Source organism: Brachyhypopomus gauderio, chromosome 15 (genome assembly GCF_052324685.1).
Source record: "Brachyhypopomus gauderio isolate BG-103 chromosome 15, BGAUD_0.2, whole genome shotgun sequence".
NCBI classification, from domain to species: Eukaryota; Metazoa; Chordata; class Actinopteri; order Gymnotiformes; family Hypopomidae; genus Brachyhypopomus; species Brachyhypopomus gauderio.
In genome coordinates this window covers 19,588,237-19,611,692 of record NC_135225.1, presented here as the reverse complement: position 1 = coordinate 19,611,692, position 23,456 = coordinate 19,588,237, and the positions used below count along the sequence as shown (strand labels likewise).

Sequence of the window (23,456 nt, the reverse complement as noted above, 5' to 3'; positions counted from 1 at the left end):
ATAGGCTGACAAAGATCTCACTTAAGAGGTATCGATAGAGAATAACGGATATTATTTTAGAGTTTTTGTTGTTGTTGTAGGCCTGTTTGGGGAGTAATTCTAATGACAGGCTTATAAAGGCATTCGTTTCCAGTCGTGGCTGAAGATGTGAGTGTAGCATTTAGGGCCTGGCCATGCTGGCTTACGTTACCGAACATTATAGGAAGCTCGGTGTTTTGTTTTGAAAATGTGTGAGCAGGTACGGATGCGTGAGTGTGGAAAGCACACAAGACGGACACAATACGTGAGAGAGAGAGAGAGAGAGAGAGAGAGAGAGAGAAAGAAAGAAAGAGAGAGAGAGAGAGAGATCCGGTTTCACTAAAATGCATGGCAAGTTCAAACGGATCCCGGACTGGCCGTCCTGCGCGCGGCTGGAGATGTCCTCGTGCGTTGGGATAAGAGCTACGCGGACGGCACCAGCAGCACACCAGGCCTCGCCGGGATCATGTCCGTCGCTGGCTGGCGGGCCAGGAAGTGTTGATGGTGGCAGACAGTCAGAGAGCAGATCGGAGAGATGTGTCAAATTAGGCACGGCGTTCAGGGGCCACGCTTAGCTTTACATCCGCGTGCACTCGCTCCCCCTTAGCTCACCCCACACCCGCGCGCACCGGGACCGGAGGGGTGAGAGCGCGCCGATTCCCTCCCGTCTGCATCTGGAATGATTTTGACATTACGGCTCAGAGCACGACAACAGACCAGAGCCGACAGGGCGTGAGACAGGCACAGCCACATCTTTCAGAAGCACATTCCACATGTAGACTATAAGTCCAAAGCGAAAGTGGCCAGTCAAGAGGATTAAGAACGATCCAAAACAACAGTTTGCCAGCGGAACCGACAAGACAGGGGGCGACGAAGGGGGTGTTTCTGCGCCCCCGCTACACCCTGACGTTCAACAATTCAAGAATATCGTAAGTGCGCGAGTTGGAGGCCCTGTGTAAATGATGGAGAATAATCCGGTGGAATCGCCCCCCCCCCCCCCCCCCCCCCCCTTCTCCGGATGAGCCTTAGTGCGTCCTTCGGGGAGAGATTAGCAGGACGGCTCTCACACGTCGGAACCAGTCATCTGTTTTATTTTGCCGGGCGCTGCGGCCCCTTAACGAGCTGCCGTGGCCATACACGCGCGAGATTTTTCATTATTGCCGCACACAGATGGCCATTAGTTAGACGCTGCCTCCGCCAGACGCGGGCTGTCTCTGTCCTACTGAGAAATATTACTCACGGTGCCCGCCGTGCCTCGCCACCCACCAGCCTGGCACAGAACCGCAGGCCTCTCCTGCGCTCTAACGTGACATGAGCTATTGTCAGAAAATGCTGCATTCGTCCTAGCGCAAGGCTGCGTTGACTTTTCCACAGAAGGAGCACCTTAGATTGTTTATGTTTCTTAAGGACATAAAGACAGGTTTGAAGTCACATTTCATCAGTTTAATAGTGTCTGACGTTTTCAAGGGGATAAAAAAAACCCCCGCTTTCCAACATTCGTGACTCTGCGATGGTTAGAGAAGATATGTAGTCAATGTGTAAAAAAGTGTGTTTTATTCCTGCTTGGTCTTGTGATTCAGAGTGAAATCGTGGCGGTGTAGTCGTTTCTCTCTCTCACGTTCACTTCCTGTGTACCCTTTTGACCGGTACAGGTAACTATGCAGGCATCTTCTCTAACGCCAAGATATCATCTTCTGGCTTCAAGCTCATCCGTCCACCTCCTGGACAACCTACAAATCACTGGCAGTGAGAATATAAGACCAGAACTGTGCAAGTTAGTATCAAAACACTACATGGAGGATCTGTGTTTCAAAATTACATGGCATCAGGACACAGAGAAGTCAGCAGAAAGTATGGTAGGCCAACTACAGTATTTTAAAACTCCTTCCCAAAGAGTATAATTCAAGACGCTCACTGGAGCAGTTGCAAATATTCTATGAAACTGAATTTAACCAACAGTTTAAGTGTCTAGCTTTGATATAATAATTTACACTGTACTTAAGGACGCACGCACACGCACACAAATGCACATATACTGGTGAAACAAGGTTCTGGTTTCACTAATCATTTATTTACTGCGTTGAGTCTTTGATAATGTGTTTATGGGTGCTGACAGTCTGTAGGCAAGCTGGGGTCAGGACAGGAGAGGACATATGCTACTTATCACACACACACACACACACACACACACACACACACACACACACACACACACACACACACACACACACACACACACACAAAAAGAGCCTCGCAAAATTCAAATCACCACTAAAGTTGTTTTATGTGTAAGTAAGATTCAGTGAACTCTATTATTTTCTTCTACTATTTGCTTGAATAATTTAAGAAAGATAGCTGAATTATGGATAAAGTGTACAGTTTGAAGAAAAGGTTCATGCACAGCCCTTGGCTAGAGCCAGACCTTAATGATGTCTGGAGTTGGTTTGAGGAGAACTCATTAGTTTGGGAGTCATTTTCCAAAGGATTAAAAAGCATTTTAAAAGCAGCGGGCCTGACTGCTGGAATGCATGCGTCAGGGAAATAATCGCAAAATTAAAGTGCGCTGCGTCACATTCTGGAAGATCGGACACATTATTCTCATTTTGCTTTCATCTTTCAGACTTTTCGGCATTTGTTTAATCGTTAGTGTGGTGTGGGTGCGTTACAAAACGATGCCGTTCACGCGCGTGCCGTCCAACTGCTCCTGAGGACTTTTCGATGTACACCTGTCCTCAGAGTGTTCCGTCAGCTTTTGTAATTGAGGCAGAAATGGTTTGAAAGGAGGTTTTGATTTTCTTTTACAGTTCAAGGGTCATTAAGCATGATTTGGAAAGATTTGATTACAGTGTGGCTTCAGGAATATTCACATGCCGCACTGCTCACGGACCTGCTTAAACTGTCATCAAACTGCATAACTGGAAACACACATATGAAAACACTTACTACGCATGCTTAAACTCTTAGTTCACGTTTTATACTGCGGGACCAGTCAGTTTTGAAGAACAAAGGCTGTTGCTATTGAGATTAAAGAGACTGCGTGGTATCCAGAACCAGAGAAGCGTGCGTGACAGCCTGATCTGGAACGTCTTGCTATGGCTGTAGATGGAACTCTGCTTGCTTGTTCTAACTGTGGGCGATTTACATACCCAGACTGTGAAGGTGATGTTCCCGCGTGCACACACACACACACACACACACACACACAAGCACGCATGCATGCACATAAACAGCCTTGCACTGCCGGTGGGGAGTCTTCCTGCTCCTCGACCACTAAAAAACGCCGCCAAGCCGGGAGAGAAATACCCAATTACACACATTTGTCTAATTATCCAATCCTAAAGTCATTATCAGTTTTGCACTTTATTAACGTGAGCTCCGCCTGGCCTGTGTGTCCCGCACCGAGAGCTGGAGGCGGAGCGCTGATAATAATCACCTCCGTCAGCTCCGTCATTAGCCCTGAGCTGAAGGACGCGGTCACAGCTGCTGTTGCCGGAGGGGCTCCGAAACGGAGCGTGGACTCACCGAGAGCTGGGCCAGGTACCGCCGCGGAACCCTCTGCACAAAACTTTATGACCTTGAGCACAGCGCACGGGGCCCAGCGGTAGCTCCGACCACCTCCGCCCGGCCCCCCACCCCCTCGGCCGGCGAGAGGGGCGATTCGCTAGTCGCACGTGCCGACATTCGATCCGGGTGCTGCATTGCGTGTCCGCTTTTGCTAATGGTGCTTTCAGTGATGGCGGAACGCTACCAAATGATGGTGACCCAGGCCGGTCCAGAAGACCGAAGACACCTCTACACCCCCCACCCCACAGTGGAAAATGGGCTAATGGCGGCCCAGCTCAAGAAACGTCCGACAGGCATTTCATGCGTTAACGGGGCAAAAGGCACGAGCGATTCCACGTCTCTGGTGCCGCAAACAGGTTTCAGTCTAGGTCGACGCATTCCAAGACTCAACGTGAGGAAAACTAAGAACGGGGCAAAGATAGGAGAGGAAGATCAGCGGATTTATAATAGATAAGTACTGGCTCCCGGGGGGGGGGGGGGGGGGGTGGCTGGGGGTGTGTGGGGAGGGAACAGAAGCTCCAGATTGTTCTCCCTCATCTCCTCGGCCGTCAGAGGGGCCGTGCTGCGACAGGAGGGAGCAGTCGTGCACGTGAGCCCATGCTGCACAGATGTTAGTGCATCTGTGTTAGCATGAGAGACGGGCTAGCCCACCTATAACACACAGGTACACACACACACACACACACACAACACACGCATTCCTACAGCAAAGGCAGAGGACAAAACGACTGCACCCGCCTCACACACACACAGGGTACAGATTCAAAACCAGAGCGTCAGGGGCGATGCGGATCGAACCGATTTCTTCTTGTTCAGTACGATGTTCCAAATCTGTGAACACTTTCAGGTTTTTTTCATTTCGCAGGGTCGTTCAATCAGAACCAGCGTCCAGATTACATGCTAAGAACCTCCCAACCACCCAACTGTTATCACACAAGGTCAAAGGAAATAACAGCTTAGAACAAAAAAAAATTCCTCGAAACAAAACAGGAAAATGTACTTTTCGACCAAGAAACAGAAGCCCTTCAAATAATATTCAGATAACCGTTTCATTCCAGCGTGCCATAGCGTTTTTTTCCGGCGAAACACATTTGTTCTAAGTAATGACTTTCTCTTCTCGCCATTGTGAAAGGCTCATTATGTGTTTGACGCAGACGAAGGTGACTGAAGATAATAAGGCCTTTATCCTCCGTGTGCGCAGGCAAGGTATGGCCAGACAATCGGGCCGTCTCCATAGAGACGTGCGGTTGTCCCTCGAAACAATCGCAGCCTCGCCACTCAACAGTGGGCAGTCAGTGCTCCTTTTGTTTCAGCTGACAAGAATGGACTGACTTGCCTCTGTTGATCATTTTCATAAAGATTTGTCTCTTTGGAAATGGGCCTGTCTGTGTGTTTTTTTTTGTTGTTTGTTTCGTCCCCCACCCTTTTGTGACTTATTTTCCTGTCGAGACAATGGAAGCTTTTCATTCGCCGTTCAGAGTTTCTGAAGCTGCCACATTCACGTGTGGCCAGTAAATGGAGAGGAAATAAAGAAACAGACAGTGTGCCTGGCTGATTGTTCGAGGGGGCGACTAGGGTTACAAATCCGGCGGAAGAAGCTCGCCGTCACTACAAGATGACGGCAGGCAGAAAAACTCTTGTGATCAACAAAAAAGTTTTCTAACGCAGGCAGACTTGGTTGTCTTGGCGGTATAACACGATTTATAACGAGGATTCTGGGTCAGGAGAAGTGGAACCTCCAAAAGTGGCCTGGATGAACCTGAAAGAATATTTAGAGAGGAGAGACATTCTGTAAGGTACAGAGTACACACACAAACACACAGACACAGAGACACACACACATTTGTGTGTAAACAAAGGCATTTTGAACAGCATTTATCTCAATTGCACCATACAATTATTTCAGTTATCACTTTATTATCCAAATTATCGTTATTTTTCATGTTTTCCTATCATGTGTGCACACACGCGGACAGACACACACTCATAGCGGGCTAGCCCCCCCCCACTCTCCACTCAGACCCAAACGGACCGGGTCCATCTGGGTTGAGCCGTGAGCTTCACATTTTGGCCTCGTTACACACAGGCCCCCGCTAGCCCCACCGCCCCGTGCAGAAGCCGGAGCTCCCTGCCCGGGGTGGACTCCTCTGGGCCTGGCTCTTTGGACGAGTGGGGTGAGGGTTGTGGCACCTGGAGCTCCACGTTCAGCTGAGCATCGGCAGGACGGCTAAAGCTAATAAACGCACACACGCCCCGGCCAGAGCGCCTCACAAATCACCTGCAACAGCCAAGCCTGCAGGCAGTAGTTAACAGAGCACATGTTAAGGATCAGCGTGTTTCATAAACTTCACACCTTGCAATTGGCTTAAACAACCAGGCCTATTAACTCTCCGTACTACAGGGTGTAGGAACGGCCACTTCAGGGTTGGGTTCCCTTTAAGTGACACTGTAGTAGCTTCTCCACTGGGCTTCAGATGCTGAATGTGCCTCGAACACCTGCACATCTCACCTTCTCCGTTCTGAACAGGATTGTCCCTCTTTTCTCTTTCCAAATGGCTGCCCTCCTACCCGAGAAATACTGAGACGAGGAGAGACGAGCCTTTGCTGCTATCCACCCTGGGCCAGCCACCTCCTGCCTAACCAGTTATGATGAAGGATCAACCCAGTGCCCTGGCCCCTCTCACCGCCCCGAATTGTCCCCTGCTACGCAGTATCTCCACGGCCCTGGACTACTATTACTGACAATCAAGAAGTCTAAGACTCCTAAGAATAATGATTACATAGAGAACACGTATATAAATACACACAAAGATGAGAACTATTCATCATTTCCATCACTGCTTTGTTTATGTATCTCTTTAATTACTGTTGTCATGGTGACCAGTGTTGGCCAGAGGAGGATGGGTTCCTCAACTGAGTCTTGGTTCCTCTCAAGGTTTCTTCCTCATGGTCTTAGGGAGTTTTGCTTTGCCACAGTTGCTCTTGGGTTGCTAACTGGAGGCTTGGACTCGGACACTTGTAAAGCTGCTTTGTGATGACAGCTGTTGTAAAATAGCACTATATAAATACATTTTTGATTGATTGATTGATGATTAGACATTGCTGAAATGCAAGAAGTGAAACACGCAAAATTGTCAAAGTCAGGGTTTTTTCCTTAAAGCACAAAGGTTGAAATGAAAAGAAAGAAGGTGAAAAGAAGATGATTGTGGAGAATGAACGGTGGACACATTCTCAGGTGTGACATTTCAAATTCCATCTGCTGACTCTGTCTCTGAACGTGCAGACACACAGAGTCCACCCTGAGAAACACGTCTTCCCTTGTCCTAAGTTGTGGTGGAAATAGATGGCTCTCAGGATGGGATACTTTGCATTATACTTTTGATTTATATCTGAGAAATCTATATGGCTGCCAGACATCCTGGATATCAAAGAAGATCACAGATATGGGACCAAATTGCTATTTCATCAAATTAAAGTTTATTAAGATAAAACAATGCTTTGATAAGACCAAAGAGAGAGAGAGACAGAGAGAGAGCAAGAAGAAAGAGAAGAAGAGAGGGAAAGATGGGAGAGAGAGAGAGAGAGAGAGTGTGTGTGTGTGTGTGTGTGTGTGTGTGTGTGTGTGTGTGTGTGTGTGTGTGTGTGTGTGTAACAAGAACTGTGAGGCAAGAGCAAAATCTTTTGTACCCAATCGAGGGAGAAAAATGAACTGCCTTGCAGCTTGACACCCCAAAGGCAGAGAAAGTTCTCCAAGAAAGTATAATATTGAAAAATGTATTTGTGGTGGTGGAGCTGAACGAAGAGTACAGAAGTCAGTGTGGCAATAAAACGGGGGCTGTCAGTGCAAGAGCCCCTTGAAGATGGCTGGCGTGGATGATATCATGGTCATATCTTTGGGGTTTGCACATAAAGTACAAGGTTTGTGGGCAAGCGTTTGTGTTTGTACCAGTGCGTTAAAGTAGTGCCATGTCTTTCTGAAAGATACGCTGCTTCGTTTCCCCAAACGTGTCCTGAGGTGAAGGTCGTGTTAGCCATTTTGTCAGTTATTACTAATAGAAGGCATTTATGAGCACAGATGAAGATTATGTCATAAATTAAAAATGTTGAAAAACCCAGTGTCTAATAAAGATGAAAAAGATACAAAGGTGCCTTCTCTGTGTGTGTGTGTGTGTGTGTGTGTGTGTGTGTGTGTGTGTGTGTGTGTGTGTGTGTGTGATTTTAATTAACTGTTGTGTGTAGGATTATGTTGGAGTCCCAGTACATAGCCACAGACAAATCCCACACACAGCACGCACCATGCGGTGACATGCGTCTGAAACAGATGCTTGATCTATGGGTCCCCTGCCCCAGTCACGAGGGGCCTTCACAGCTCCAGAAAAAGCCATACCACCCGAGCTCCAAGCTCCAGGGTCTCCCTGTCGGCCACGTCAGCTGTGAAGGTAGCTGAACTAGCACCCAACGCTAAGCACCGAAGGGAAACCTCCAAATGACATTTTCACATTCGACTCTGCACCTGTTATTTTTGTCGAGAAAGACGGAAACTTACGCTTATGCCACGTCATCAGAAATGCATCAAAATGCAACCAAAAAGCAGCTTTATTACTGTCTTTTTAAAATAAAAAAACAAGCGTTCTGTGCAGCACGGTCCAGACGGAGGTCCAGAAAAATGGTTCTGACAGCATGCGCCTTTCGAATGGGCCAAACAGTCTGGGCAGATTTTTCAATGACATTTCCCCTTTAAGCATCTACCCTGTCTTTGTAACCACGTTAAGACATTCATGGTTGAAAACACAATCTCGTTCTATTCTGGCAGTCAGCGTCAGACGCTCCAGTTAGGAAGATTAAGGATCAACACAATAAACAGAATCCTTCTCTCTCACCATAGGGCCCCGAACAAACTCACTCGTAACCAACTGAATAAATAAACGCCATTTGGGGCGCATTTAACTTGGAAATAAAGGAGGATTAAAAGGAAGCGTTTGCGCATTCTTTTAACGGGGTGGCGGATCTGTGCGGTGAACGCGTGGCAGGTGTGTGTTGCGGGAGCTAATTGTGCGCCCTGATGAATAATGAATAACGGAGCGGGGGTGCGCTTCCTGCACGTGGAGCGAGGTGGGGCGGGGCCGGCCGGCTCCCTGCTGAACCTACCGCTTCCCCCGCCCGCATTTGCCTCCAGGTGAAAAACCTGCCACCCCACCCCCATCCCGGCACCACCCCCGTCATCTTCGCCCCCCCCCCCCCTCACCATCTTCCCCCTCTGCTGCTGTGTTAACAGGAGAACAGACGGAGTGGTTTGGTAATTTGCTTGGGCTTATGACAGTAGTAACGTGATGTTGCTGGTAGAAAGGTCAAGCGTGTTACAGCAGAGAAAGGTGACTTCAAAGGTACAAGTTTCAGTAATATTACAGATATACAAAGACAATGCACTAGCTACACAGATAGACAAGAGATTCTTAAAGCACTAATGCAGGCTGGTTTTCACCCAAATGCACCCAGCAAATGAAGCATTTGTCTGAGCAATCTGAGAGGGTCCACAAAGTCAGAGAAATCCTAAACCTTTAGCACATTTGACTGACTACTGACCTGCTTCGTGGAACAAGTGTGGGGATTTCAGCTTGGGGAAGAACAATGACAATTAGAATCAAAGCCGAGGACCTTGAACCCTGTCAAAGCGCTGCCTACAATTCTCTAATCCTCTTATATCAATTCAACACTACAACTCTGCCTTTTATTAGTAAATACTCACATCAGCTTTGTTGACTTTCATTCTAATACTGTGCTGAACTTGTCTTCCATATGACTGGGAAAGTTGAAAGTGCACTTTTTTTTTTTAAATAAACAGACCCACAAGCGGCTTGTCAGAACAAATGGGGAACAAGGGGGGGGGGGGGGGGGGGGGGGGGCGGGGCGCGTTCTGGAAACGCGCGTGCTGGTGTTAAATCTCTGTAACCGTTCTTACCCCCCTCAACAAACAAATCAGAAGGCAAGCGCTTGTTAAAAGCAGCTAGTCTTTGTGGTCTCCACACTTACAGGATCCAAGCATGCATCTGGATGTGACTATTTCTCCAGCAAAAAAAAATAACTAAAGAAGTGAATAAATAAAACAGGCCCATGCCCCCCTGCTCGTGAAAAGCTGCAGGATCTTGGGTTACATTGCGGGCGCAAGAATTCGTGCTGCCTTGTTCTTGTTTAAAGGCCGAGTTGCGACGATCGCTGATCAAGCACAGATTGCTTTCTAATTGCTAGGCCGATAACTTTATCTCACGGGGCTCAGATATTTCTCTCATTTTCGTCTTGATCAAGATAACACTGCATCTTAGTTAAGTCTATTGATTCGCACCCCCATTAATCCAGGAATAATGTACTGAAACAGGCTCCTGTCAAACGAAAGAGTTAGAGAGAGATAGTGAAGAACGAGAATAGTGCTCCTGTGTGCGCTATCGGGATTCAAATCTTTTTAATTTGCTGCCGATGATTAGATTCCCTTGGCATCTCTGATCTTTTATGGAGTCAAAAAAGGGTCATAAAGATTTTGCATTTGTAAAACAATAGTCACAAATGTACTGAAACTTGCAACTGCGTTTAAACAACTACATGCACGTAAAATCTAACTACATGCACGTAAAATCTATCTCCACAAATGAACTGGGATGTGCTAATGTGGGAAAACATTACAAATATATAAAAAAATATTTTTTTTTAATTTGTAGAAAAAAAAATGCATTTGTAAATCCAATGTTGTGAATGTGTGAATCATATGGAATGTGTTGTAAGGTTGTAAATGTGTGAGGTTGTAAATGTGACAGTGAGCATTTTTCAGTGTGGAGGTAAAAATTCTTGCATTCACCTTCTCTGCTGCAGTTGCGAATCTCTTGCTGCAGTTGCGAATTTTGACCCTGTTTTGACGTCTAATAATTGGACCAATAGGAAAGCTTTAGCTGGACCAATCAGATGGCGAGGTTGTTTAACCAATCATAACACTGATTTGGTTCTGTCACTCAACTTCGGCGCGTTGTTGGAACACGCCTCCCAATCTCTGTCATGGCGCTTCCAGGCACAAGCACAGACACAATGGAGAGTCAGGTAAGGAGCAATGCTAGATCATGTTTCTTTAGTAAAAAGTTCGTTTTAAAGAAGATAACAGCCAGGCTCTGTGCAGTGGTTTTATTTATACTACTGACTGTTGTGCTAGCTTTGGATAACTGTAGCCAATTAATTAACCGTCGTTAGCTAGCTAGATAAACAGCCTGCAGCAGCAGGGAACATAGCAAGAAAAGTGCATCCCGTTTGTTTTGCTCCATAGTTTCCCCCCGTTTTTATATAAATGCAGCACAATTATCTTGTGTAATGGCAGACAGACTGTATCTTTTGATTCCTTTTGGTTCTACAGCCTAGCTAACTAGCTAGTTAACTAGGCATTTGCTGAGCTTCGGTCAGCTTATGAAGTAGAAAAAACACCATAGGACACTAGTTAGCCATTATATCAGAACACACAATAATTGTACAGCACCTCTTGCTTTACTAGTAGTTTTTAATTGTGTCAGTCTTCAACATTCAACATTGCCCTAATTAGCTGTCATTTATTTTTATTTTTTTGTAATACTATCTAGTGAGTTTTTTTGCTGAAAACTGTGTTCATATGATTCCATTCCATAAGTGCAGGCAGTGATCTTTTTCACATTTGTTTTAAAAATCATCACAACACAAGTGCAGTAATGCAGTACTCAGTAAGTTACCACTAGGAATGGTTGCACTAAAGTGCTCATATTTGCCAGGTAGAGGGATCAGCAGCCTGTTTGGGGCTGATAGAATTGTGCCTTCACAATGTGCTGTGTACCCTATGACTTTGATACTAGTTACCACTGTTATTTACAAATAGTTTTGTTTTTTATGTGTCTGATTAATTTGAGTTAAAACACAGTACACTACATTGAATTTAGCCATGGATGTTTAAGCTAAAGGATGTTTTAATAGACAAATATCATGATCTCGTTCCCAGGTGATGATTGGAAGAGAAGTCTTGCTAAGACTACAGGCGAGGTTGGAGCAGGCCCTTCAGAGGCAACCTCTGGATCTAGACTATGTAGAATTTGTGTGTGTCAGTGAGATGACACTCATAAGATCACTTGCTCCTCATGTCACATTCCCCCAAGAGGTACGTAAAATGTAATAAAGTTGCACTAGGTTGAAGATCTTTGGACTGACCACCTGCCCATAGGAATTAGAGATGGTTTTCTTTTTGGAATCAACCTCATTAAAATGGTGTGTAACTCAGAGCTCCTGCTGAGAGTCTGTGAATCCCTATACCTACAGAACTGCACTGTGGAAGCAGTGTTCAGACTGCAGGGAAATTGAAATTGTAAAACACATCTGTACAAATCCAATTCTAATCTGGATTCAATTCAGATATGCCCAGAATCGGATTTTGGCTAGCAGTCTGAACATGGTGTAAGCACAACCTAAAAGTGCTTATACATAGCTGATTGATCTGTACATCTCTGATAAGAAATACATGCCTTTGTACTTTGTACTTTTATAGTTAATTTTGATGTTGTATTGATGTTTCATGTGTGTTCTACAATAAGTGTTCATTACAGCTATTGTGAATATTTCCAAAAGGTACTTGAAGGGCTTCAGAATCTGATTACACTCATCAGCACTGAGCTGGATCAAAGAAGAACCACCATTTTGGTTGATGCAGTTGGTGGTGCAAGAGGACGTCCAAAGCTCTGTGTTTCCAAAGACCACCTTGAGCACCTTTTAGAAATGGGTTTGGCTGTCCCAAATATATGTAAATTAATTGGGGTGTTGCAGAAGACGATTCGTCGTCGTATGACTGAATGGAACCTTTCTGTGAGAGACTCCTACAGCCAAGTATCTGATGAGGAGCTGGACAGCTTGGTACTAGCTGTCAAAAAAGATTCACCAAATTTAGGTAAATTTAAACTCCTGTCACTTTGTTTTATTAATTATTCAGCTTTATCAGGGTTTTCCAAAGGGCTGCGGGTTCAAAATGGCAGTGTTTCAATGTTACACTTTCTCTTACAATATTGTTTGGTGATTGTCACTTTCTCTTAGGTCACAGGATGGTCAAAGGCCACTTGAAGGCCTTGGGTTACAAAGTCCAGTAGACGAGAGTCTGGGACTCGATGCATCGCGTAGATTCAGTTGGGATACTTGAAAGACTGGCAAGTGTTGGATGCGTTGTAAGAAGAACCTACAGCGTCCCCGGTCCTCTTTGTCTTGTGCATGTGGACACCAATCACAAGTTAATTAGGTAAGGAAATGGCATTATTACATTTGATGACTCAAAAAGTGAATTCCAGTTTTTTTCCCCCTTTTCAAAATTCAGCTGTATTTCAGTTAATTATGTGTAAGTCATTATAAAGAAACTTAAAAACATCAACTTCTTTGTGTTGGGGATTGAAGCAAGTCTGCAACACACACAGTAAACTGCACTGAATGATGTTAAGATGGTAGTCATGCTGCCATGTTTGTATGACATACATTACTCAATACTGTACTCAGTGTTATGACTCCAGAAACCAGACCATTTCCACAGAAATTACCCATACACATTCTTTTTTTTTATTAAATTGTACAACCAGTCACTGTGGTTCACATAATAATTGGTCATACATAGTTCATGCTGTACTTCCATATATAAAAGTGTGTTGATGTTTAACGTGAGCAGTGTCATTAACACTGCCACTTTTATTGTGCAGATATGGCATTGTTTTGTTTGGAGGGATTGACGGGTTTTCAAGAAAGGTAACGTACCACATACTTGTTTTAAATATGTACAGAGAATTGTTCAGTGTACTTCACTAGCACTGTGTACTGTATTTTGATAATCCTTAGTTCACCTTGGTCTTCAGTCTACAACTGTGTGTTTAGATTGTCTACTTGCAGGCAGCAAACAACAATAAGGCAACCACAGCCTTCAACTTTTTTCTTGGTTCTGTGAGGGAGCATGGTTTGCCATCAAGGTAGTAGCTGTTTTTGTTTTTTTTTTGTATATACACGTGATTAATTAATTTGCATGTGTGTAAGAAAAATGTGAATCCTTAATTCATAATTATAGTACTTAATTATGTGTGTTGTGTCTGAGAAAGGGTGAGAGGAGACCAAGGTTCTGAGAATGTAGATATTGCACGCTACATGGTTGTGGCAGAGGCAGTTTCATTGCTGGAAAAAGCGTTCATAATCAGAGGTAACTTGCAGTTTGCTTAATCATCTGTCAGTCACTTTCAGATATTTCTTCACAATAATTCTGTTCATGAGAATACAGTGCCTTTGTTGATGCTGGTGTTACAATTACCCCTGCACTCTCTCCTGGCAGAATAGAACGGCTTTGGCGGGACGTGTGGAACAGTGTGACCAGTATCTACTATGATTTACTCCATTTTCTCGAAGAGGAAGGACTTGGCCAACAGTGTACATCTCTTCTGTGTCCAGTATGTTTTCATACCACGAATCCAGGATGACCTTGATGCATTTAAAGCGGGATGGAATGACCACTCACTACGCACTGAACACAATCTTACCCCAAACCAACTGTGGGAAATCGGTCTAATCCAAAGTCCTGATGACCATCCTGACGCTGTTGAGGTTTGTGGATTTTCTCCATTGTTGGTGATTTTATCATAGTAAAATTATTTTAAGTAAACACTTTTTTAAACGTGTCTATAGTTAAATCCAAATGTTTTCATTTCAGGATTTCAACTACTTGCCTTTCGAAGACACAGATGTGGATCAAATAGGAATTCAGGTTCCTGAACTGGTGTGTCCTTTGCCCAATGAACATTTAGAAATGCTCAGAGAGATATTTGATCCTGTTGCTCATTCAGCATGCTTTGGGGAGGATATTTACAGGGCAATGGTACAGTATGTTGAAGGTGTGATTGAATCAAGTCGTTAGATATTTACAGGGCAGTGGTACAGTATGTCGAAGGTGTGACTGAATCAAGTTGTTAGTCCCTTGCATTAACAGACTTGCAGCCCATTTTATGATGTGTTTAAGTTTTTTTAACATTTCTTTACACACTTAATCGCACTTGATCTTTAACTGAAGCAGCTGTTTTGAAGAGAAAATGAATAGAAAATAAAATGTGCATTTGAAACAACGCATAATGTCTGTTTATTCAATAAAAGTATAAAAAATATATATTATTTTACTGCAACAATGTTCCTTTGAACAGCTATGTTATTATCGTAACAGCCGAAAGATTGTAGGGCAGGAGAATACACTGCTCACCTATGTGTAACTAGCTCTGTGAACAAACATAACTGGCAAAATGAACACAAGGCTGTAGATAATCTTCAAAAAACAGTTTAAACCAAGCCAAAGCCTGTGTCACAGGTTGCTACACATGAATTTAGATCTCGACTGAAATCTTTAAAGTTAGTGTAGTGGCCTGGTAGGCGGAGGGACTTGAAACATGTAGATGCCTTTGGGAGACTGCCCTGAACTATCTCCAATTGCATGTCAGAAGATGGGACCTCCCATCCGGTCCAAAACTGGACAAGGCCCTTCAGAGATGATTGAGAAGCTGCAAAAAACAGAAAAACAGTGCAGTGTTCTTTTAATAATGTATAATGCTGCCATCAAGTCGTGCTGGAAATATTGTATTTGCGAGATGTGCGCACATGAACGCCTCCACAAACTTTACCAGTGGGCACTCAGATTTTAAGATAAGCCCTGAGTTTCCCAATTGGGGGCGTGTCAGTAACGAGGTAAACACTTTGAGCTTAGTAGCAATAGTTCTAAGCTGTACATGTTGTTCTTGAGGTTATTTTTGAGGGAAACATGCACTTATTAAGGAATAGTAATGAAGCTAATTAGAAGGACCCAAAAAGTGTTGCATCATGCACATATATTGATTTTACGCACGGATATTTTTAAACAACTTGCTTCACATATATATTGGTGGCTTTTTTGTTTTATCACCTGTTGCGATAAACTCGCGAAGATATCCAGCTATGCGGCACCTGGTTTCAACTGGGTAATCTTCATCCTCCTCATCCGTCTTTTCCAGGGGCCACAATATCTGGTCAAGGACCATCTATTAGAGACACAGCACAAATATTTAATGTGGGGTGGGAATAGAGGATTTCACATCATAAATATGAAACACTCGACACAAACCCTATGATTTAATCTTTCAATAAAAAAAAAAAGTATTGGCATTGAACAAGTGGCCCCTCTGTTTAGAGGGGGTGACCGTCTTAAAAAACTGGCACAACAAGAAACTAGATGGATCATTAGGCTTCAAGCTGACAAATATCCTGGCCTCAATGATGAGGTAGATTTTAAATGTTTTTTATAATTTGTCAATCACTATTTGTTTTGCAGCATTTCTTGTGTCTTTTAGATTTAGGCCGGTTCCACTCTCCCCCTTTTAGTAAGATGGTACGGTCCCGGGAGGAAGGTCCGAGGGGATTGGACATCACAGATGACATCATCTTGTTTGTGCTTTAAAAGCTGTGTGAATTGTGTTACTTGCCATGACTTTACTGCCCTGTTGAAGGTGAATTGGTCACCGAAACCGGTAGGCATTGATACGGCAGGTCCATTTTTCAATAAAGGACCTTTTACTCTACCTTTTTACTCTGGGTGTGTTGCCTGTTACCACGGTTTTCATAGCTGACTCTTATGTCCACGGAGCACCACCCACACATCATTGATGAACACTCTTAGCACCTGAGCACCTGTCCTACTGCTTTGTTGAAAAATAAAAAAACTTTGAATTTATGATCATAGAATTTGTGTCAAGTGTTGTACAATAGGTACATAGGTACAATTTAAGGTACTGTTATTTGTCAATATTTCTCACATGAGGCTTGATTTCAACGTCTCTCTCACGGGGGAACATAAGAGGAATTACATCCTTCCTTTCTGTAAGTAACTGCCAAACACAGGTCTCCTTCAGGCCCCGTCTGAACTGCTTGATCTGTTTTTCTGTTCTTCCCAGGACCTGAGAGGGGAGGAGGGGAGGGGACAGAATTCAGCTTAGCGAGGTGTTTGCCAAATATTGCTGACCTGTCATATGAATATTCAAACATCACAGATACAACTATAAATGTTCGTTACAGCATGGTGAAGAAGACGGTTGAAGAGCCATTTGCGGTTGTCAGAGGTCACCCCTGGGAGATCCCACATGTCTGCTAGAATCCAGACTGCATCTTTTTCTTCCTCACTTAGGTCTTTGTTACCATCTAACTTTAGAAAGAATACACAACTCAATTATTTTTAGTCATTACTAACAATCATTCCATGTGATATAATAAACAAAAGATGAATGTCCTTCAACATACCAGCTGAATAGTTTGACGACGCTCAAGGTCAGGACAGTCCTCAACTGTGATAGTGGTATTATCTGGAGAGGCCCCAAACAGCACATCAACAACTGCTTCACTTATTCCAGCCAGAGCAGGACCACCATGCAGGAATGAGTGTCCCACCATTCGGCCAGCAATAAGGAAAAGATCACTATCTAGAAGAATTTGTGATGTGCAAGGCACAAGGTGATCTGGCTGCCCCTCAAAGAGAAGCATGACATCCGTGTTTCCTGTATGGACCACATCACATCATAATGTTTACACATAATCCTCACATATTACAGTATGGCCACCAGAATAAAAATGGAAACAAGCATCACATACCATAATTCAATCGAAAGCCATGCTGTAGGGTATTCATGGTCAAGCTTATAAAATGTCGGTTCACACCATCTCCAATGGCAGCGTCCCCTGCAAATCAAATTGTAAGTATATATTAATGCTTTTATACACACATTCCTTACATGGGTGTGTGGGGTGCTACAGAGAACCCTAAAAGGTTCTTACAGCTGTCCTCACTAGAACTTAAACCAGTCCACAGGGCCAGACATATTTTAGCTTAAAACATGAGCTGTTTAGGACCTGTTTACACCTGGGACTAACGTACATTTGAAACAACATTATTGAAACAATGTTATTTGTCATAACAGCAATTACACACAACAGAAACAGAGTTTACCTCTCAATGTGCAGTGGAGAGGGCTTGCCCAGTTCACTTTTGGAGCCTTGTAAAATGTCAAAATTGACCTTTCTCTATCCAGCACACTGTCACCAAGATCAAGGATAGCAGTAAGTGGACTGGATCTTTCATATTGTTGGAGAATTTGTCTTCGAAAGAGTAGGGCTGCACCCTGTGGGTCTTCTCCATTTTTCCAGGCTGGTGTAGTGGTAAAGGCAGTGAAAGAAAGACAAAGAAAACATTACATAGTATATATAATTTAAGTAACATTTAAAGTTTATAGCTGATATTCTACTGTGGCATTACAACTAGCAAGATTTTAGTTATACTCAACATAACTAAGCATATCTACTTTGTGAAGGAGTAAAAGTTCTAAAAAAGAAAAGATGTAGCAAGAATGCCAATACTTGCCAGTTCTTGCAATTTCACACAACTTATAATAAATTACATTTATGATATGAGCTCCTACCATTATTGTCTGTAACAATACTTGTAACTGTGGAGTTACTGCTCGTCTCTTGATTCTGATGGGGTACTGCTGTTGCTTCGTCCACGTCATGGTCAGCTGAAGAAGATGGCCTCTCATTGTCAAAGCTTGAAGGGAATACATTAGCATTTTGACAATATAGAAGACATGTTTGACATTACTAATGTAAAGAGTATTTATGTTTTAAAGCATATGTAAAACAAATACCTTTCCCCACATGAACTGGCATGAGCAAACAATATATCTAGTGGAAACTGAACTCCACAAACAGGACAGGTATCCTAAGAAAAACAATTACTTGTTGATACGCAACAATAAAATGAACTGCCAGCTGCAAAAGACTTAACTTATTATTTACATTTACATTTATGGCATTTAGCAGACGCTCTTATCCAGAGCGACTTACAAAAGTGCTATGTAGTTGCTTGGAATCTCCAAGGTAGAATAGATAGTCCTGAACACAAGGTACTCTAAGCTGGAAAAACCACTAGACGAAAGTCAAATGATACCTAACAATTATACCTGAATATACACATCCCCTGAGGAAAAAGACAGTAAACAATTCCTATAACCCAATTATGCACAATACCTGAGGAAAGAGACGATAAAGTACAATAGACAAAGCATAATTATGCAAAGTGCACTTGAAAGAGGTGGGTCTTCAGTCGGCGTCTGAAGACAGCAAGTGACTCCGATGTTCGGACACACAAGGGAAGTTCATTCCACCACCTTGGAGCCAGGACAGAGAAAAGTCTGGATGCTTGTCTCCCATGTGTCCTGGATAATGGAGGGTCAAGACGAGACATACTTGAGGCGCGGAGGGCTCTAGGTATGCATCTGGGTTTTACCATGGCCATCAAGTAAGGAGGAGCTGGACCATCCTTTGCTTTGTAGGCCAGCACCAGGGTTTTATATTTGATGCGGGCAGCTACCGGAAGCCAGTGGAGGGAGGACAGCAAGGGAGTGACATGGCTGAACTTGGGAAGGTTGAAGACCAACCGAGCTGCAGCGTTCTGGATCAGTTGCAGGGGTTTGATGGCATGCATGCCATGCACTTAACTTATTATGTATTTGTATATAAAAGTTATAAAATGTATAAAACCTCATCATGATCAGCATTGTCAGGTATCGTTATTGTCCGTCTTCCCAGTCCTGCTTGTAATAATTTCAGTTCGTTTTTAGGAGTTTTGGTGGAATTTTCAGCCAAAAGGCAGAAATGAAATTCCAGATGTTTGACAGCTGGAAGCACAACACTTTGGACTGGCCTCTTTCCTCTGTTTCTTCTCCCATTAAACATAGCTGGGAAAGATCTGTTATGAACAAACAAAATGAATTTAATCAATCATTATTAGACATGATTAAGTTAACAAAGCAATGTGCTACATATACTCTGAATAGCAACACTAAAGTGCAAACACCAAGTCCCTGAAATTATATGCAACATGCTGAAAAAAGAAAAAGCACTGATTAAGTAAATTCTGTTTCTTTCTTGTTATACATTCATTTTTCTAAACTGCCTGCAGCACATAATAAAAATGTTGGGCCAGGACCATGTTATCAACATTGTTAAATCATGTTTTACATCGCATTTATTTGTTTGCAGATTTCACAAATTAACATTTCCACAGATGTGCAACTTGTCCATATTGTATGAAGGTATGGATGGTAATTTTGTTATTTTACCCATTCTGAATAGATATTCTCCAGTGGAAGATTAATATAGTCAAAGACGATGCATAATCTTTGTCCGGAAACGTGCTCTATGACGCAATATTAACTTGACCTGCATTTGCGGTTGCAGTGACAAATATTGTTTAAAGACAACAGTTATTCCTAACAGTATTCCCTGGCCCACAGAAATGCACTGCCACCCAATGATGCAAGCTTAACAATATTCAGTAATGATTTTTAGCCTTACCCCTACAGGCACACAAATTTCCTTCAATTAGGGGTGTGCCATATCGTATCATACACAATAATATTGCCAACATTTTTGAATATTGTGAATGAAATTATAACCTGAAATATCGTGCCATATCACCCATCCCTAATTATCACATCAGGGTATTACTTTTTTTTTAACTGTTTTTAGCAAAAGAAAAATTCCAACTTTTCTCATTTCTCATTATATATCTACTAGAGACAGATTTTATCTGTCCAGTATCATTCATTCTGAATCACTGACTTCTGTTACAATCTGATGAAAATTCTTGTATTTTTAAATATCTCAGTTAGGGTGTGCCATATCATACTGTATGCAATAATAACATGTAATTTTCATTTTGTTGCAGTAGTGTATTCTCAAAATATTTTTTTATCAATGTTTTGTCATATCGCCAAGAGTATCACGAAAATACCATGAAATATCATGAAATTATTGTATTGAATATAGAGATTTAATTACCGTTCCATATCACGCTGAACACTGGATGTGGACGCAGGACGTGAAGTAGTACTTGGACCCTGCACTCCTGAGTGGGCATTTGACACCAGGCTGACAAAACTCCGGACTGCTCTTTCAATCATGGAGTTCTGTTCATGTGTACCAAAAACACAATATTAAACTAACTAGCAATGCCAATATTACAACACTTATGTAAAAGCACACTTCAAATAATTGCAGGGGATCATCCTGTAAATGAGTATTTTCATACATTTTCTGAATTTCCTGAAGTCAGTTAAATGAAAGATGTGTTGATCATGCTAACTACTAGTAAAGCAAGAGGTGCTGTACAGTTATTGTGTGTTCTGATATAATGGCTAACTAGTGTCCTATGGTGTTTTTTCTACTTCATAAGCTGACCGAAGCTCAGCAAATGCCTAGTTAACTAGCTAGTTAGCTAGGCTGTAGAACCAAAAGGAATCAAAAGATACAGTCTGTCTGCCATTACACAAGATAATTGTGCTGCATTTATATAAAAACGGCGGGAAACTATGGAGCAAAACAAACGGGATGCACTTGCTATGTTCCCTGCTGCTGCAGGCTGTTTATCTAGCTAGCTAACGACGGTTAATTAATTGGCTACAGTTATCCAAAGCTAGCACAACAGTCAGTAGTATAAATAAAACCACTGCACAGAGCCTGGCTGTTATCTTCTTTAAAACGAACTTTTTGCTAAAGAAACATGATCTAGCATTGCTCCTTACCTGACTCTCCATTGTGTCTGTGCTTGTGCCTGGAAGCGCCATGACAGAGACTGGGAGGCGTGTTCCAACAGCGCGCCGAAGTTGAGTGACAGAACCTAATCAGTGTTATGATTGGTTAAACAACCTCGCAATCTGATTGGTCCAGCTAAAGCTTTCCTATTGGTCCAATTATTAGACGTCAAAACAGGGTCAAAATTCGCAACTGCAGCAAGAGATTCGCAACTGCAGCAGAGAAGGTGAATGCAAGAATTTTTACCTCCACACTGAAAAATGCTCACTGTCACATTTACAACCTCACAAATTCCATATCATTCACACATTCACAACATTGGATTTACAAATGCATTTTTTTTCTACAAATTAAAAAAATATATATTTTTATATATTTGAAATGTTTTCCCACATTAGCACATCCCAGTTCATTTGTGGAGATAGATTTTACGTGCATGTAGTTGTTTAAACGCAGTTGCAAGTTTCAGTACATTTGTGACTATTGTTTTACAAATGCAAAATTTTTATGACCCTTTTTTGACTCCATATGATCTCGGCACAGTGAGTTGTGCAGAAGAGACGTCAAACAGCACATTTTAACGTGACGTTTGCTTCCTTTCACTTTGATGCAGACCACACTGAACATTTATTAAAGATAAAGCCTCTTCTTTCTGTTTAATATGCTTGCCCCAAAGCCTCGTTTTCGTAAGTTCGCTCAAACTGGCCTCAGATTGATTATTTCTACAAGCAAGCTATTAACAGCGCACGCTCCTCACAGAGCACGCGCGCGAGGCAGCGGCGCGCGAGCAGCACGAGGAAGCGCGTGCAAGCTTCTTTACCTGACAGGCTCTTTGTTTCCTGCTGGCATTTTACTGCCACACTTTTATACACTTTTACGACAAATTTGTGAGCAAAAGGAGCATATTAGTACAACGTTTCACAGAAATTCCAGTACGGTTTTTCAAAATTAATGCCGTTTTGCATTTTGGGGGCCCAAGTTCGATGACGTTTTACCTTATATTGTAATAGCAATTGCAATACGAATTTCAAAGGTAGGCCTATCGCGGTTTCACAGACACTGCATACCAAAAAGGAATCAAATTCATCAATAGGAATAGAGGTCCACAGAGTTTAAATTATTTTATATTTTTTAAAAAGGAGACAGGCGTTCCGTTCAAGAACTAACCAAATTAAACAATGCATTATAATGTTTTCTGTCATTTCCCTGTTTAAATTTTATACCTTATAATGCTTTGACTGGAGCTGATCATTCAAACACAAACCATGTCTAAAAACTCCATTAACCAGGTGAATGAATTAAAAATAACCCAACACGACTTCCCTGTCAAGGCCTCCTGCTTGCCACACTCTTCTCTCTTTCTCTTCATTACTTCATTACTCACTCACTCTCTCTCTCTCTCTCTCTCTCCTCTCTCTCTCTCTCTCTCTCTCTCTCTCTCTCTCTCTCTCTCTCTCTCTCTCTATATATATATATATATATATATATATATATATATATATATATATATATATATATATATATATATATATATATCACTCCAACCCCCCCCCCCTCTCTCTCTCTATCACTCCAACCCCCCCCCCCCTCTCTCTCTCTTTCTCTCTCCCATCTTGGAAGAGGGTCCTCTAAAATGGCCTGACTATTTATCTGGCCCAGCACAGTGATACAGTGCAGCGCTCTCGCTCTCTCTCTCTCTCTCTCTCTCTCTCTCTCTCTCTCTCTCTCTCTCTCTCTCTCTCTCTCTCTCTCTCTCTCTCTCTCTCTCTCTCTCTCTCTCTCTCTCTCTCTCTCTCTCTCTCTCCCCATCTTCACGTGTACGATGTCTTTACTCTGTTACAGCCTCACTTTGGTGAGTATATGTTTCTGATGTGTGAATTAGACGGCAAATGGGAAATGTAGCGGAGACACCTCTGCCGAGTCTAGTTATCGAGCTGTCAGGCGCTGCAGCTTGACTGGAGAAGAGGTGGAATTAACATCAGCATCACACCGCACCCGACTCACATGTGCTGAGCACAACGTGTGAACGGTCAAATTCCAACGCAACTAATAAACTAAGGCGCACGCACGCTTTTATATAAACCTGCGACTTCATCCTCTTTCATCCTACTCCTCCAAAAGGTATTAAATTAAAAAGGGGAGGAAATGAGCATTTCAAATCACGCCATTGGAGAAAAAAAGACGAAATAGGTGAAAAAGAGAGCGGAGGC

At 42.8% G+C, this 23,456-nt stretch overlaps 2 protein-coding genes and 1 long non-coding RNA gene across 3 annotated transcripts; 2 read left to right on the top strand and 1 right to left on the bottom strand.

Moving 5' to 3' along the window:
• The first annotated feature begins 823 nt into the window (after window positions 1-823).
• Window positions 824-7,769, top strand: LOC143477102 (uncharacterized). The gene is made up of 3 exons (XR_013121468.1): window positions 824-947; window positions 1,671-1,792; window positions 6,156-7,769. It is a non-coding gene; the product is annotated as an uncharacterized LOC143477102 (long non-coding RNA).
• Window positions 7,770-10,080: 2,311 nt separating this feature from the next.
• Window positions 10,081-14,680, top strand: LOC143476508 (uncharacterized). The gene is made up of 9 exons (XM_076974733.1): window positions 10,081-10,665; window positions 11,582-11,737; window positions 12,202-12,517; window positions 12,661-12,859; window positions 13,308-13,353; window positions 13,480-13,571; window positions 13,698-13,795; window positions 13,925-14,193; window positions 14,300-14,680. The coding sequence occupies exons 1-4, from the start codon at window positions 10,624-10,626 to the stop codon at window positions 12,711-12,713; spliced, it is 567 nt and encodes a 188-aa protein (XP_076830848.1). The 5' UTR covers window positions 10,081-10,623; the 3' UTR covers window positions 12,714-12,859; window positions 13,308-13,353; window positions 13,480-13,571; window positions 13,698-13,795; window positions 13,925-14,193; window positions 14,300-14,680.
• Window positions 14,681-14,737: 57 nt separating this feature from the next.
• Window positions 14,738-21,496, bottom strand: LOC143476481 (uncharacterized). Its single transcript, XM_076974704.1, has 12 exons — window positions 21,237-21,496; window positions 20,494-20,621; window positions 19,192-19,399; window positions 18,297-18,370; window positions 18,072-18,196; window positions 17,603-17,800; window positions 17,248-17,334; window positions 16,900-17,153; window positions 16,676-16,804; window positions 16,419-16,559; window positions 15,533-15,647; window positions 14,738-15,134 (listed from the first exon to the last, which is right to left on the bottom strand). Exons 1-12 carry the CDS (start codon window positions 21,276-21,278, stop codon window positions 14,917-14,919), a joined length of 1,719 nt encoding a protein of 572 aa, XP_076830819.1. The 5' UTR covers window positions 21,279-21,496; the 3' UTR covers window positions 14,738-14,916.
• Window positions 21,497-23,456: the final 1,960 nt, after the last annotated feature.

Excerpts from the sequence above, each read along its gene's own strand:
- LOC143476508 (XM_076974733.1), top strand. The coding sequence starts at position 10,624 with ATGGCGCTTCCAGGCACAAGCACAGACACAATGGAGAGTCAG. Across the intron at positions 10,666-11,581 it reads CAGACACAATGGAGAGTCAG|GTGATGATTGGAAGAGAAGT; the intron begins GTAAGGAGCAAT and ends TCTCGTTCCCAG. Across the intron at positions 11,738-12,201 it reads ATGTCACATTCCCCCAAGAG|GTACTTGAAGGGCTTCAGAA; the intron begins GTACGTAAAATG and ends TATTTCCAAAAG.
- LOC143476481 (XM_076974704.1), bottom strand. The coding sequence starts at position 21,278 with ATGGCGCTTCCAGGCACAAGCACAGACACAATGGAGAGTCAG. Across the intron at positions 17,801-18,071 it reads TATTGTTACAGACAATAATG|CCTGGAAAAATGGAGAAGAC; the intron begins GTAGGAGCTCAT and ends CCACTACACCAG. Across the intron at positions 17,335-17,602 it reads TCTCCACTGCACATTGAGAG|GGGACGCTGCCATTGGAGAT; the intron begins GTAAACTCTGTT and ends TTTGATTTGCAG.